The following is a 15,259-nucleotide window of genomic DNA, read 5'->3' as shown; positions in this document are numbered from 1 at the left end:
CCACCAGCAGCCCCTACCCACCCCCGAGATGACAGATGACATGGTGGGTCGTGACGAGGAGCTGACATCTCCAATGCCAGGTGTCGCTGTATGCAGGGGCTGACCATACGTCTTCTTGTAGGTGCAGACTGCATGCATTAATGCTGGTTCCTCTTCCCCTCAGCTCGTTCCTCTGTGGGGCCGTGCTCAGAGCTCTTGCACATGACATCCTCTAAGACGTGCGCCACTTGCACAGACGTCTGACTGGCTCTAGGCGTCATCTTGTGCCAGTGGCTCCACTGTGTGCATGGTCGTACTGTCTGTGGGGAACCACGGGTTCGTTTCCAGCTCCTGTTGCTTTTCCTCCTATCGTGCTCTGGTTTGAGTTATGGAATCGGCAGCCGGCTGACATGATGGTGTGCGCATGTCTCCTGGGATTTCTGCATCGTGGGCCTGAGCTTGTGCTGTGAGCTGCCCAGAGCTCTGGCTGTGGCCTGTTCCTGGCAGTTCTCTGTGATGCTGTTGCTGGGCACCACGGAGCCAGGTCTGCTGAGCCTGTGTGACGCTTGCCTCGATCTGCATTCCCACCCTGGGCTTCACGCTCCGCTGACCTTCTGGGAGCTTCTGTGAAGAGCTGGCAGTGGGTGTTCTTCCCTCGGCTGAGAGGTTATGTTTCTCCCACTCAGGTTCCTTGGGACTAAGGACGCACCTGAACTTTGAACCTCGTTCATGGGTCTCCTTGGCCAGGGCTTTCTGTGCTGTGCTTTACTATGTGCATCAAGGTCTCATGTTTTGCTGTTTCCTCTGTTGAGTTGAAAGTTAGTAATCAGGCCCGGTCTGTCCCTGCCACCGATGCTGAGGCGCCGCCTCTGCCGTGGAGGTCACAACCCTGAGTGCTGGCTGTGGTTCCCCGTTGCCCTCACGGTAGGCAGTAGAGCCGGGACAGTGCCTTCCCCTTGCCTGGAGTTAGCCTCCTGTCCCTTGGGGCACCTGCCGTGTCCCTGATCCAGTGATCGGGAGCAGCGCATCAGGAGGAAGAGGCCTCTGAGTGGCAGGCCATGGTGTCTTCGGTTCTGGGTGTTGAGGGCTCACGGTCCTTGGGGGCATAGCCTGCGCACTGGACTGTGGACTGCCCAGGAGAGCAGCGCCCAGAGGAGCAGCCACACGACCGCACTGTGACCGCAGCCGAGGATGTTCTGTGTCTGAGCGGCACTGCGTCATCATGGGGTGTGGATCCTCGTCCTTGTCCCACGGCAGGCTCAGGTGTCAGTGGCGCTCTGGATAGTCACCAAGTGCTGTAAAAATGCGGGTGTGTTTGGTTCCTGAGGACAGTCAGACGACAAGGGGACGTTGGATTGTGTCAGGCACCTTGTAGCTGAGGAAACCAATCTCTGGTGGCCACTTGAGGATGAGTTCTGTCACTTTTTAAATCCTAAAGCTGTTGTATCGTGGAAGTAAGTTGGCCGGTGTGGTTCCTCAGCATCTTCTGGAATGTTCTTGCGGTGTGTCTGTACAGTTGGTCAGGGAAGGGTGGTGGCACTGTCCCGCCATCAGCCAGGCCCTCAGGCTGTGCGGCCCCATCTCCTGTGTTGGCAGCTGGTTCCTGCAAACCCAAAACAGGCTTCAGGACCTGCAGGTCAGGTGTGGGCTCTGCTCGCAGTATGTTAACCGGTCCTGGCCTGCGGTCATGTTCCTTCTGCCCATGTTAGGTTTCTGGCTCTGCAGCTGCCCTCCAGAGAGGTACCGGGTTGGAGGTCCGGGCCCTGATGCTGGCAGGAGTCTGAATGCAGTTTTCCTCATAGCATGAAATATTTAGAACATACAAAAAAAGGATGAAAATTACAGATACTTGTGTACTCTCCAGGTTTAAGAGATTTTAACTTTTTTGCTTTATTTGCTTTAGTGTTTTTTTATTTTTATTTATTTTTTAAAGATTTTATTTATTTATTCATGAGAGACACACAGAGAGAGGCAGAGACACAGGCCCAGGGAGAAGCAGGCTCCATGCAGGGAGCCTGATGTGGGACTTGATGCCCGGACTCCAGGATCACACTCTGGGCTGAAGGCAGACACCCAGCCACTGAGCCCCCCAGGGATCCCTGTGTTTTGTTTTTAGACGTAAAATAGAACAGGTGCAATTCGGCTCTTCTTTTTTTTGTTGTTTTTAAGTAAACTCTACGCCCATGTGGGACTCGAACTCACGACCTGGGATCCAGCGTGGCTCCCCTGAGCCGGCTGGGCACCCCCCAACCCTTTCGTGTTTCCTGTCCCCTCCCTCCCTCCCCTAAGGTCCTCCTGTGTTGATTATCGGGTGGGCCTGCCTGCCGGTGCCGCTGGGTATCCATCTGTAGATGCACTGTTGTTTGCTGCCATCTGGACCTGGCACCCGCATCGTCCTTCTGCAGTCAGCTCCTCACGCTCGTCCGTGCTGATGCGTGAGCTCTGACTCAGGAGATTCACAGCTGCATAGTTTCCCTGTGGGAGCACCGGGGCTGTCAGCGTGTGCTCATGGGCATGAGTTTGGCTGTGTAAACACCGACAGGATGGGAGCCTTTCTAGGCCAAGCATGGGCCCAGGGGTGAAGCTGCAGTGTGGACAAGCCTCAGGCTTCATTAGAGCTCCCGAGTTGCCCTGCATTGTGGGCTGGTTCACGCCTGCAGCCCCTGGTGTTTCCCCAGTGCTCCCCTCAGTGCTACCTCAGTGTTCCCGTCGGTGCTCCCCTGGTGCTCCCTAGGTGCTCTCTGGGCACCGTTGTCCATCCTCGCCCCTGTCATCCCTGGGATCGCCTTGGGATCGTCACCTTAAGCCTCTCCCCCAGTCTCAGATGTGAAACGGTACTTTGTTGTTTCAGTTTTTTTTTTTTTTTTAATTTTTTTTTTTTATTTACTTATGATAGTCACAGAGAGAGAGAGGCAGAGACACAGGCAGAGGGAGAAGCAGGCTCCATGCACCGGGAGCCCGATGTGGGACTCGATCCCGGATCTCCAGGATCGCGCCCTGGGCCAAAGGCAGGCGCCAAACCGCTGCGCCACCCAGGGATCCCCTTCAGTTTCTTTCTGTTTCAGGATCTTTCTGATAACTGGGGACCATCTAATGTTTTTATTGACACTTCAGATTTTTCTCTCTGAATTGTCTATTTGTATCCTTTGCCTGTTTTTCTGTTAGATTATTGATTTTTCTTACAGATTTCTAGATGTTTTTACTATCTCCTGGATATTAACCGCATGTCCGTTGCATGCATCACAGACCCCTACTTCAGACTCTGGGCTTTCTGTTGAGTTTACTACACCTTCTTGTCTGGAGGAAGTTGCAGCTGCTGTAGTTAATTCAGGTGTATTGGGGATGTTCTTAAGAATGGCTCCTGCATGGGATCCCTGGGTGGCGCAGTGGTTTGGCGCCTGCCTTTGGCCCAGGGCGCGATCCTGGAGACCCGGGATCGAATCCCACGTCGGGCTCCCGGTGCATGGAGCCTGCTTCTCCTTCTGCCTGTGTCTCTGCCTCTCTCTCTCTCTGTGACTATCATAAATAAATAAAAAAAAAAAAAAAAAAAAAGAATGGCTCCTGCACCCCAACATCTTCATCCTATCTCCTGTACTTTTTTCTGAAACATTTAAAGTTTTCCTGTCACATTTATGTCTTCATTTAATTTAAACATGAGCAATCCTGAGCGTAGGGCGAGGCCCGTCTTTGTTTTGTCCCCATGGACGCTGGGCACTCTGCGTTGTACTGTGTGCTATGCCCTGCACTTCACCAGGCATGGGGACCTCTGGGGGTCCATCCTCACGCACCCCTGCCTGGTTGTGCTTCTCCGGAACCATCTGGGCTGGCATGGGATTGTAGTCTTATGAAGAACATTGGGACCAGCCTATTTTGATCCCCAAAAAATCTGCTTAGATTTTAATTGGATTTGAATTTGAAAGGATAGGCTACTTGGGAGAGGACTGACAACGTCACCGTGTTCTTTCCATTCATGAAAACAACTTACTCAGATCTTCCTTCATGTCCTTTAAAATGCCTTTGAATATTTTCTGTGAGTCTTATACATCTTTTCTTAGATTTGTTTCTAAGTGTCTTATAGTTTTTGTTGCCGATGCTAACAGGATAATTTTCTCTTATATTTTCTCTTATATTTGATACATGAGAATGATACTAACTTTCATATATTTTTCTTTTATCCAGAAACCCTCTTCCTCATTTAACTTATGTGTATATTGCCTGGGATTTTCTATGTAGAAAATATCGTCTCATCTTCAAATACAGATATTTTATTTCTTTTCCTGTTGCAAGATGAACATCACAGATGGAGCTCAGAGTGCATTCTGTATCAGATTGGGGGCCAGTGCAAGTTATGAGAAGTGACACTTAAATGCTTACATCGTAGGAAAAACACATCTGGTAGCCAGGTGGGGTGACCAGGGACAACGAAGGGGTCGGTCAGGAGATGCTGATACTATAGTCGCGGGTCTGCCCTGGGAGCTAGCAGGACAGCAGGAGGGGCAGGCAGGGCTGGGCCGAGGGGCCGGGAAGGAGCACGCGTGGGCAGTGAGCCCCAGTGTTAGCCACAGCCCCTGGGTTTCTGTGTGTGGGTCCATGTGAGAGTCACAGGGCAATCAATGACTCTGGCAGCAGCGCGCCTCGATGTTTATGGGCTGGGCGGGATGTCTGCAGGCTAGAAATCCTTGTCACCCACTTGAGTAGCATTTCCCTCTGTTTGTCTTTCTGAAATGTCCTACAGAGAAGTGTCTCCCTGGGGCAGTGCCCGCAGCGACCCAGAGCTCGGAGGATGTGATGGATGCGGAGATCCTTCTGGAAGAAGCGCTGCCTGCTCCAGACCCCAGTGCCAGCCTCTTGGCAGAGCCACTGGTCCTGGCAAGGGCCAGAGCAGCGGTAGTGAGGCCCGTGGCCGGGAGCACAGCGCTTGGAAAGAAGGAGGCCCAGGTGCCGGTGAGGCTGCCACAGGTATGGGGCGGCCCCCTCCATGGCCATGTCCATGCTCAGTGGCTGCTTGGTGGTGGCTCCGGGTAGTTTTTGCTTTTTTAACAAAAAATAACAGTTTCTAATGCTGCTCCCAAACCGGGCATTCTCTCTTGTCCTGGTTTGCTGAGACCCAAATTGATACCAAGGTCATGACTGGGCAGGTTATTTGAAAATTCAGTTGCTTCTGCTTCTGCTTTGGAAGATGTGAACTGGGAGGGGACAGAGATTCGCTTCCCACTGAAGGTAGGTCCTGACACATCACCAAGTGACCACGTGGCACAAAGGCAGCCTGAGGTCAGCACCCGCTGTGTGGAGCCAGCTGGCTTGAAGCTACCTCAGGTCTTAAGCGTAGCTAAGTGGTGAACAGGCCGGAGGACGCCTCCTGAGCTAAAGCCCTGATGGAGTTATTGCCACTGGACAGGCCGTGTGTGGGCTTCCACAGCCACACGAGTCTTGGCAGGTGGCCCTGGGATGGTGCTGGACCCTTGTCACCAGGGACTGATGGGTCCTGCTTGGATCAGGCCTGTTTCCGTCCCAGGCAGCTCCTTGGGGGTGCCATCGGCAGTGAAGACCGGCCCTTCCCAGTGTCATGGGTGCTCTTGGCCAGATAGCCCCATGCTTCTCCTCCATGAGATCACGGAGTATTCTAGAAACACAGGAAGAAACTAGCTCCTCTTCTGCAGATGAGAATGTCATGAAATTTATCTCTTTTTTCTTTGCTTAGGAAAAAGCATACATATGTGTAAAATACATATATGAAAAACATATATAAAAACATATAAAACATAGTTACGTGTATACATGCATGTGTAATTTTATATATATATATGTATGTGTATATATATATACATAAAGATGGCAAAAACAGGGTGTCCAGCTTCAGTCCTCACCCCACACCACCCCTGGCCCGGGAGGGAATATGGTGTGTACACTCAGTGTGAGTGCGCTCCGTGTATGGGCATGCTCCGTGTATGAGGTGCACTGTGTGAGTGCACTCTGAGTAAGGTATGTGAGTGCATTCTATGTGTGAGTGGACTCATAGGTGAGGTGTGCTCCGTGTGTGAGGTGCGTTCTGTGTGTGAGTACACTCTGTGTATGAGGTGTGTGAGGTGTGTTCCATGTGTGAGTGTGCCCCTTGCGTGAGGTGCTTTCTGTGTGTGAGTAGGTGCGTTCCGTGTGTGAGGTGTTTTCCATGTGTGAGTGCGCTCCTTGTATGAGCTGCTTTCCATGTGTGAGTACACTCTGTATGAGGTACGTTCTGTGTGAGTGCACTCTGTGTGTGAGGTGCATTCCGTGTGTGAGGTGTTTCCATGTATGAATGTGCTCCTTGGGTGAGTGCACTCCTTGTGTGAGCTACGTTCCGTGCATGAGTGCACTCTGGGTGAGTGTACTCTGTGTGTGAGGTATAATCCATGTGTGAGTGTGCTCCTTGTGTGAGGTGCACTCCGTGTGTGAGATGCATTCCACGTGCAAGTGCACTCTGAAGTGCATTCCGTATGGAGTGTGCTCCTTGTGTGAAGTGCTTTCCGTGTGTGAGTACACTCTGTGAGGTACGTTCCATGTGTGCCTGCACTCCATGTGTGAGGTGCATTCCATGTGTGAGTACACTCTGAGGTGCGTTCCGTGTGTGTGCATTCCCATGAGTGAGATACATTCCATGTGTGAGTGTGCTCCTTGTGTAAGGTGCATTCCGTGTGTGAGATGTGTTCTGTGTGGAGTGTGCTCCTTGTGTGAGTGTGTGCCTCGTGTGAGGTGCTTTCCGTGTGTGAGTACACTGTGTGAGGTGCGTTCCGTGTGTGAGTGCAATCCATGTGTGAGTGTGTTCCTTGTGTGAGGTGCGTTCTGTGTGCGAGTGCACTCCATGTGTGAGATGCGTTCCGTGTGAGGTGCGTTCCGTGTGTGAGTGCACTCCGTGTGTGAGGTGTGTTCTGTGTGTGTGTGCCCCTTGTGTGAATGCATTCCTTGTGTGAGGTGCGTTCCGTGTGTGAGTGTGCTCCTTGTGTGAGGTGCGTTCCGTGTGTGAGTGCACTACTTGTGCGAGGTGCATTCTGTGAGTGAGTGCGTTCCTTGTGTGAGTGCGTTCCGTGTATGAGGTGTGCTCTGTGTGTGAGGTGCGTTCCGTGGGTGAGCTGTTCTCTGTGTGAGGTGTACTACGTGTGTGTGTGTGTGTGCTCCATATGTGACTGTGCTCCATGTGAGGAACGCCCGCCCCTAGGTTTCTACCTCAGTGATTTCCACACAGGGTTCTGGTACAGCGTGGGGACCCCAAAGCTTCTGTCCACTGGAGGTTAAAACGAGCTCCTTTGAGTCCGTTTCTGTCTCTCAGGGCCCCCACAGAGCCGAGAGAAGTAGACCCCCTGCATCCCAGAGCAGAAGCCGCTTGCAACGCACGACGGTGTCATCCAGACTGAAAGTGAGCCAGCAGCCCATGAGGGAGCACAGAGCCCCGTGGGTGCCTCCGAATCCCACATCCCCACCGGCGTCTCCTAAGTGGTAGGTGCTGGTGCTTGTGCTCTGCGGGGCCGAAGCCACCTGGCCGCCCATCACTTAGAGCTGACAAAGCAGCAGCCTTAGTGTCCTTGAGGAGAGAAGCTATTTGGGTGAGAAATAAGTGAGAGGAGCTTGTCTAGGAGCCTGTTGGTTCCCTTTTCCTTCCCGACCCCTGTGGACGCCCCTGTGTCCACATGATAGATTCTAGTGCCTTCCTCATAGCTGAGTGTCCAGGGGCTGGTGTGGGGCCTCCGCCCTCATGGATCATCGTAGGCATGAGCAGATCTTGGCTGAACAGATGAGGATTTAAAAATAATCTTGATTTCAAGACAAGGTTTAGAATCACAGACCCCTGTGGGTCTCATGCTGTGGGGTCAGTGAGAATGGCGGCGATGTCATTGTGTGTCTCCATGGTCGCCACATGGCAATGACGAGGCCCTATTCCACAGAGGTAGGGCAGGCAGGTCCTCGGCAGCAGCGGCCAGTAGGTGGAACTGGATGAGATAAAGAGGCGTCTTTACCATGGGTCAGGAGCTGTGGAAAGCGCAGGGAAAGGGCAGGGGGAGGCGCCAGGGAGGCAGTGGGGCCCTCGGGCTGCCTTTCCTGAGGCCGGCGAGGTGGCGAGGAGCAGCCAGGCAGGGTAGGCACCTCTGAGACTCAGTGGACACGCTTGCCCATTCACGCTCACTTTATGGTTGAAGAAGCAGCGTCTAGAGGATATAATGCCTCATGTACACAGCGCAGCTGGATCTCAAGTCTGTGTCCTGCTGTGCGTTGTGTTTGTTGGTTCTAAATTCTGTTTCTTTTTTTTTTTTTTTAAAGATTTTATTTATTTATTCATGGAAACACAGAGAGAGGGAGAGGCAGAGACACAGGCAGAGGGAGAAGCAGGCTCCATGCAGGGAGCCCGATGTGGGACTCTATCCCGGGTCTCCAGGATCATACCCCGGACTGCACCATACCCCTGGTGCTAAACCACTGCGCCACCGGGGCTGCCCAAATTCTATGTTTCTAAGGGTGTGTTTGTGTGGATTCAGGCAGACGCTCATTAAAACCTCAGTCGGTAAAAAAAAAAAAAAAATAAAATAAAATAAAACCTCAGTCGGTGAACATGTACGCCGCCCACCCAGGAGCCCATGCCTGTGGCCAGCGTGCGCGGGGAGGGCAGCGGTGATGGTGCCTGGACGGCCTCCAGGGCATCCAAGGGGAGAGAACTTAGCGACACAGGTGTCTATTACAGCGGGCCTGCTGCTCCCTGTCCGCTGACCTAGTGGTGGTGCGTGTGGGGCGGGAGACCGTGTCCCCAGGCACCGGGCTGGGCTCTGTCCAGGCCCTGCCAAGGACCGCCAGCTGCGCAGGCGCCGGGGATGGCACGCGAGGTCCCAGTGGCGCTTCCCGTGTTTTGCAGTGCTGCCTGGCTGAAGGTGAAGCCGAGCCCCAGAGGTGCCACACGGGAACCGTCGGTCCCGCAAGCCGAGGCTCAGGTGCAGAGTTCGTCGAAGGGCGCTGTTGTGCAGGAAGCTGCAAGGTTTGTGCTGCTGGTTTTCCGGGGCCCCAGGGAGCCAGCTCTGGGGGGCTCCATGCTCCTGCGTGGGGATACAGCTCTTTATGTCAACCATCAGCCCCCAGGCTCTGCTCTCAGGGGCACGGCGCAGACAGTGAACTCCTGCACTTCTTGCTTCCTTCACTGTATCCCGTGGGCGCCTGTTGTCCGCCAGCTGCTTGTCTGTCTGTTGCGGCCATGAGCTCCATGGAGACTTCTCGAAATGGGGCAAAAAGACTCCTGGCCCCTGTGACCTATGGTTGTAGAAGGGATGTTTATGACTGTGATGTGAGGCAGAGCCAAAGGGTGAAAAACGGGGGCAGGAGGGGGCAGGAGGGGGACAGAGAGATTTGTGGGCCTGGGAACAGGCTCCCATTGGGGGGTGGGGAGAATGTTCTGGAGGGAGCGGTGCCGACAGGCTCTGTGCTTGTGTGGCCGACGTGTTTGTATTGCAGGAAAGTGAAAACGAGTGTCGGCTGTTAGGTAATTGGACTTGGAGTTAGCTTTTTCCTTCTGACCTCACGTGACGGAGCCATGCCTGGGCCCTGAGCTAAAGATACAGCAGCAGTGTTTTTTGCGGTCAGGCCAGGAGTTGTAAGGACAGCATGGCTCGCTTTCCTGAAGATGTTTGTGGTCGTTTTGGCACCATCCCGGGGTGTGTGCATGTCAGCGTGTGCACGGGGCCTCACGTGGGGAGCTCCCGCGTTAGCTGTGTCTCCATGGAGTGCCCACTGGTCCCACAGCAGTGTCCTGGGGGCCCTCACCCTGGCCAGCCTGGGGGACTGCGGCCTGCCAGGCAAGGTGCATTGGTCTGACTCGGTTTCCCCCCGCCAGACTCGCTTGGCTTGACGCCGAAGCTTGTAAGACATTGAAGGAGCTGGAGGAGCTAAAGGCAGAGGGCTCAGACCAGATGCAGCAGCAGAGGTGAGTCCCCGCAGCCGGGGAGGAGGAGGCATCCTCCTGTGGAGCACACATTGGTGGAGGCAGGGTCGCTGAGAGGTCGGCGTGCGCTGCCACTGCCCACCCCGCGCCAAGCTCCCGGTGGAGGAGGTGGATACAGTCAGGCGGGGAGCACGAGGCAGGTTATGGCTCCTGTGTGGACTTGAATGCAAACCTGATGCCCAGTGGGTGCGGAAGCATGAGATTTCAGCACGCTGGTGCCATCACGGGCCGTCCTCTCACTCCCATCATAACGCGCCCTGCAGCCGGGCAGCCAGGGCAGTCCTCCGTACAGTGTGTGCTCTGTTAGCGTCATTCCCTGCCATGGCCCAGCAGCTTCCCTGTGTGGTTGCCGTGTCAAGCTGCACGATGTCTGGGACACCTGGGGCACAGTCAGCTGAGTGCCCGACTCTTGGTTTTGGCTCAGGTCGTGCTCTCAGGGTCCCGGGGCTGAGGTCATGTCGGGTCTGTGCTCAGCAGGGTGTCTGCCAGAGTCTCCCTCTGCCCTCCTCACCCCCTCCCTGCTTGCCTGCTCTAAAAAAATAAATTTTAAATAAACAGAACAGCTGCATGATCATGGAGCTTCACAGTTGGAAGGTTGGTGGTATTTGCAATGGGATGGTCCCCAGTGAGGCTGTCTGTTGCCTTAGAGGGGACCCTGGGACCCCTCCCCACTGCCCTTCATCCAGATAGCAGGATGGTTGCCTGGGTGTCCTGCCGTCCCCGTGGGTGGTCATACGTGATAAATGCAGGTGCACAGCCCAGGACACCATGCAGGGAACGGGTGTTACCAACTGTCTCCCCACCTCCCCACCCCGGTGGGAACCCCGGTTCCTTCTTCCCCAGGGCGACCCACCATCCTGATCCACAGATGTGTCCCCTGCGGATGGGTCCCTGACACTTTGTATGCTGGAAACCCAAGAAGCAAGCACAGAGCAGGGACAGGTGGTGCTTTCACTGTGACGGGAGGAGCCCGGGCTCCCCTGGGACCCGTGTGTCCATGCAGGAGGTCACAGCAGGTCAGGGGCGAGTCCTTGTGTTCCGAGGGCGTGTGGACGAGCCGGGTCCTGTGGACCTGCGGGGAGAGTGCGGGGCCTCACCCTGTTCGTTTCCCGACCGTGCTGACACTGGTGGCATCCCTAACATTAGACACTGCTGAGACTGGCGGAGCCTCGTGGTTCGAGTTTGCACTTCCTTGCCATTGACCAGGGATGCGAGCCTTCCTGGTGCTCACTGTGAAGCGTCTGTCTGGGTCCTTTGCCCGTGTATTATTTTCATTGTTTTAATTACTGATTTCTGAGGCTTTTTGGTGTGGGCAGCTGGCAGGCGGACGTGCAGCAGCGTGGCTCACCTGTGCACTTCCTTGTGGTGGCTTCTGAAGGAGGAGCTTCGAGTTTTGAGTAGGATCCGTATGTTGATGTTTTCCTGTGCAGTTGATTTTGTTCTGTGACTGGTCTCAGAAGGCTTTACCATGCTGGGGCCCCCAGACATTGTGTGCTCTTCTGAGTGTAGTGGCCACAGTCGTAGCCCAATGAGTTCCTGGCTGTCACACCATGGGCTGCCTGGCCTCGCGGCCTGTGGAGGTGTGCTGTCTGGGCGCCACTGTGAGTCCTTCCCTTTGTGTGGGTCAGGGCATCTAGAGCAGGTGGTCTGGTGCCCGGGGTGTGAGCAGCTGGCTGCCAGTGTCCTGGGAGTGCCCGGCATGCCTGCAGGTCTCCCATTTCCAGGACTCGTGCCACCCTCTGGTCAGAGGGCTCTGGGGAGGAGTGGCCAGACCTCTGTCTAGTCAGAGGGGCCTAGGATGCAGCATCTTCCATGTGCAGGCGCCTTGGCCCAGAGTCCTGGTCCAGCAGCCCCGGGCCCATTGGCGTCAATGGGGCATGTGTGTGGATTCTCCGCTTCCCCCGTTACTGGCCTTGAGTTTGGCTTCATCAGCTGGCTGCGGTGGGTTACATGTTGTCCTGTCATCCAGCACTTTCCCCGTCGTCTCTGGGTGTGTGTCCAACTGCATCATGTGGACTTTGGGGGAGGGAATAGATGAGTGAGATGTGTCCCACCTTTCACCTTTAGTTGTTTAAATGTAGCTGTTATTCCTCTGAAGCGTACAGAGAGCCTGATGCAGCTGTTGGAACATCCAGAAGGGTCCCCAGCGCGTCGGGACTGGTGATGGCACAGCACCTGGGCTCTTGTTGGAAAGGCTGCAACCTCTGCTCTCTCACAGGCCCAGGGGCTCGCTTGGCCCTTGGGATCAGGGAAGCTCCATACTTTGGTCATCGTTCAATTTCCCTCCACCTGGAGTCGTACCTGAATATACAAAATGGCATATTTTCTTGCTTTTGATTTTAATCCTTGGTTTTATTTCTACATAGTGTCTCTGCCGCCCAGTTAGCAGAAAAGGTGGAGGTGGCGGTTCTGGAGCGTCTGCAGCCTCTCCTGCTCAAGGCCCAGGTAATGCACTTGCTTCCCTTTGGACGTTCTCAAAACGGTTGACGTCCGTTGCTGAGAGGCCACCTGGCCCTCCCCTGCGCACTGTGGCCGTGGCTGTGGCCGGGTCCTCCAATGCACACAAGACACAGACACGGGGCAGAGAGGAAGCTCCACTTTTGAGAAAAGGGAGATTTTAGTTTAGGGAACGAGTTCAGGTTCTGCTTTCCATCCTCAATGAAGTAGATGTGGTGGTGGTGTTCACCTGGTCCTGGCCCACACCCTACAGTTTGCAACAATGGGCACACTTTCCTGCGGGCGGCGCTGGTGCACACTCAGTCCCTCCTGGAGGAGGAAGTAACAGATGCAGGCACCGTCCACTCTGGGCCGGAAGCTAGCAGCCTGTCCGGACCCCATGGGTCCACCGGTTATGGGAGCCGTCTGGTCTGTGTGAACAGATGAGCTGAGGGCCCATCACGTGTACATGGCGTGTGGTGTCCTGGTCCCTGAACAGGCCACCGGAGACAGGTATGCTCCATGTACGGTATGTGCTGCCGTCACTAGAGGCCTGGGAGGCTTGGGCGTGGAGAAGATGGGGGCTCCCGGCCACCCACTGGGGTGGCCTCCTCGCTCAGCACACAGGTGTAGGCTCTTTGGGTGGAGACACAGCTGCCCCGACCAAGTTCCTGAGGGGAGAGAAGGAAAGGACAGACACCAGGACAAACGTGCACCTCTGCACATGGCCCTGAACAGAAGATTCCTGCAGAGCCTGACGTGGCCCAAGCTGGGAGCAGCTCCACACAGCAGTTCCCTGGTCCTGACACGGGCTGTAGGTCCTCATGATGCACAGACATGCTTGTCTCAACAGAGAGTCAACTCCTCCCTGGAGGCAGATGCTAACCCGAGGGACCAGCTGCCCACAGACACGGCAATGGCACAGCCTGTGCAGGAGGTGCGTGTGGGTGTCCAGAGGACGTCCGGGGGCCGGGGGGTTCTGCTTGGGCGGTGGGAGCTGACGGTTCCTCTGTGGCTGGTGGAGTCTTTGCACCCACGTCAGGAGCCGCTCACCGAAGCATCTGGACCCCGGGGCTGTTCGGGGCTCTCCTCTCCCAAGGACAGACTGTGGCCGCGGTGCCCAGGGCCTCCATGGCCTGGTTTCCTCCTCACCTGGGGCCTCATGTCGGCGTTTGGTAGGCACGTGCCCAGCTGGGTAACAAGTGGGATCTGGCCTGGCACAGAGAATGCCGGGATTGGAGAGGACTCATATTGGGCTCGTGTGGGACTGAACTTTCCCGTCCGTGGAGCTCAGGTTGTGGGGCGGGAGCCGCAGGTGGTGCCCGGGACCTGCTGGGGTCCGGAAACAGTTGCGGCCGCCCGTGCAGAGCAGACACAGGCAAAGCAGGTCTGCGGGCTTGGGGAAGTGGAGCAAAGCTGCCCATGGGCTTGGAGCGGGGGTGGGGGTGGGCCTGGGGAGCACGTCTGCCGGGCCGAGGCCTCACTGTCCCAGCACACCATGGCAGAGTTGGGTCAGAAGGCTCCTGTGCTGGAGCCCAGAGCCTACCATCCGCACGCAGCCAGGTCTCAGCAATCCTGTCCTGGCCGTGTCCCCGTGCCGTCACTGTGTTTGAGGGTTACCAGCCTCACTCCTGAGAATTACTCTGTGAGCATACATGGGTGTGAGGAGACCCCGCTGCCAGCAGCTCGCGTCCCAGTTACATTGGCCCATGGCTGAGGTCCCAGGTGGCACTTGACAGCATGTTTGTAAATAACTGAGCAAACAGGGAGGGAGACCCCAGGTGTTGACTTGTGTGCCTTGCTCACAGTGTCCCAGGACTTGTCTCCAGGAGGTTGGGGGCATTTGGTCTCCTCGTGAACCACAGTTCTCTGTGGCCTCACCATCTCTGATGCCCAGAGGGAGCTTGGGGAGGTTTGGGGATGACGTGTTGCTCTGGCCATGCATAGACCCCTGCAGTGTGTCTTTCCAAAACGCAGGAGTGCTTTTTTTTTTTTTTTAAAGATTTTATTTATTTATTCATGAGAGACACAGAGAGAGGCAGAGACACAGGCAGAGGGAGAAGCAGGCTCCCTGCACAGAGCCGGATGTGGGACTCAATTCCAGGACCCCGGGGTCATGCCCTGAGCCAAAGGCAGGCACTCAACCACTGAGCCACCAGGGATGGTGGCTTGTTTTTAAGATTAAAAGTGATGCATGCATGTTTTTAAGATTAAAAGTGATGTGCACATGGCTAAAAATAGCTCAGCTAAGTGTGATGTGACCAGCTAACCCATACTACCAGGAGCAGCTATGTGGTGTGGGACCTCGCTTCTCAGTTCATACGGCTGTGATGCCGTCAGTGTGGGCTTGCTTCCTCTCTGCGACGGCACTGGGGTCCTTGACATTCTATTCCTGGCCGATGGGAAATCTTAAACATGAACATGAACATACATCTTCATTCACTAGACCCGTGTGCCTGGGTTTGCATTCTCTAGATTTTTCTGTAATTTTATTATGATTTTTCAGCTGATTTTTTTTCATTAAAGATTTTATTTATTTATTCATGATAGACATAGAGAGGCAGAGACACAGGCAGAGGGAGAAGCAGGCTCCATGGTGGGAACCAGACGTGGGACTAGATCCCGGGTCTCCAGGATCATGCCCTGGACCAAAGGCAGCACTAAACTGCTGAGCCACCTGGGCTGCTCTGGAGATTTCTTTTAAGAAGGATCAGCTATTCTTTTTGAAGTGAATTTTGACACTTTTTGTCTTGGGGGAATTTATGCATTTCATTTTTTAAAAAGATTTTATTTATTCATAGAGAGAGGCAGAGATACAGGCAGAGGGAGAAGCAGGCTCCATGCTGGGAGCCCGACGCAGGACTCCATCCCGGGACTCCAGGATCACGCCCT

At 54.8% G+C, this 15,259-nt stretch overlaps 1 protein-coding gene across 5 annotated transcripts in view; it reads left to right on the top strand.

Moving 5' to 3' along the window:
• The window catches only part of KIAA0753 (KIAA0753 ortholog), a 44,912-nt gene that overhangs the window by 18,815 nt on the left and 10,838 nt on the right, over positions 1-15,259 (top strand). For 4 of the 5 annotated variants that reach the window (XM_055307144.1, XM_055307145.1, XM_055307143.1 and 1 more), the window contains exons 8-13: positions 4,715-4,938; positions 7,283-7,449; positions 8,855-8,974; positions 9,824-9,913; positions 12,298-12,376; positions 13,221-13,304. In XM_055307144.1, coding sequence (XP_055163119.1) covers positions 4,715-4,938; positions 7,283-7,449; positions 8,855-8,974; positions 9,824-9,913; positions 12,298-12,376; positions 13,221-13,304 — 764 coding nt within the window. The remainder of the gene's footprint in view (positions 1-4,714; positions 4,939-7,282; positions 7,450-8,854; positions 8,975-9,823; positions 9,914-12,297; positions 12,377-13,220; positions 13,305-15,259) is intronic. The other variant, XM_055307146.1, reaches the window with a different exon arrangement.

Source organism: Nyctereutes procyonoides, unplaced genomic scaffold (genome assembly GCF_905146905.1).
Source record: "Nyctereutes procyonoides isolate TBG_1078 unplaced genomic scaffold, NYPRO_anot_genome, whole genome shotgun sequence".
Lineage (NCBI taxonomy): Eukaryota > Metazoa > Chordata > Mammalia > Carnivora > Canidae > Nyctereutes > Nyctereutes procyonoides.
The sequence above is the reverse complement of the archived record's forward strand: the minus strand, read 5'-3'. Positions and strand labels throughout refer to the sequence as shown.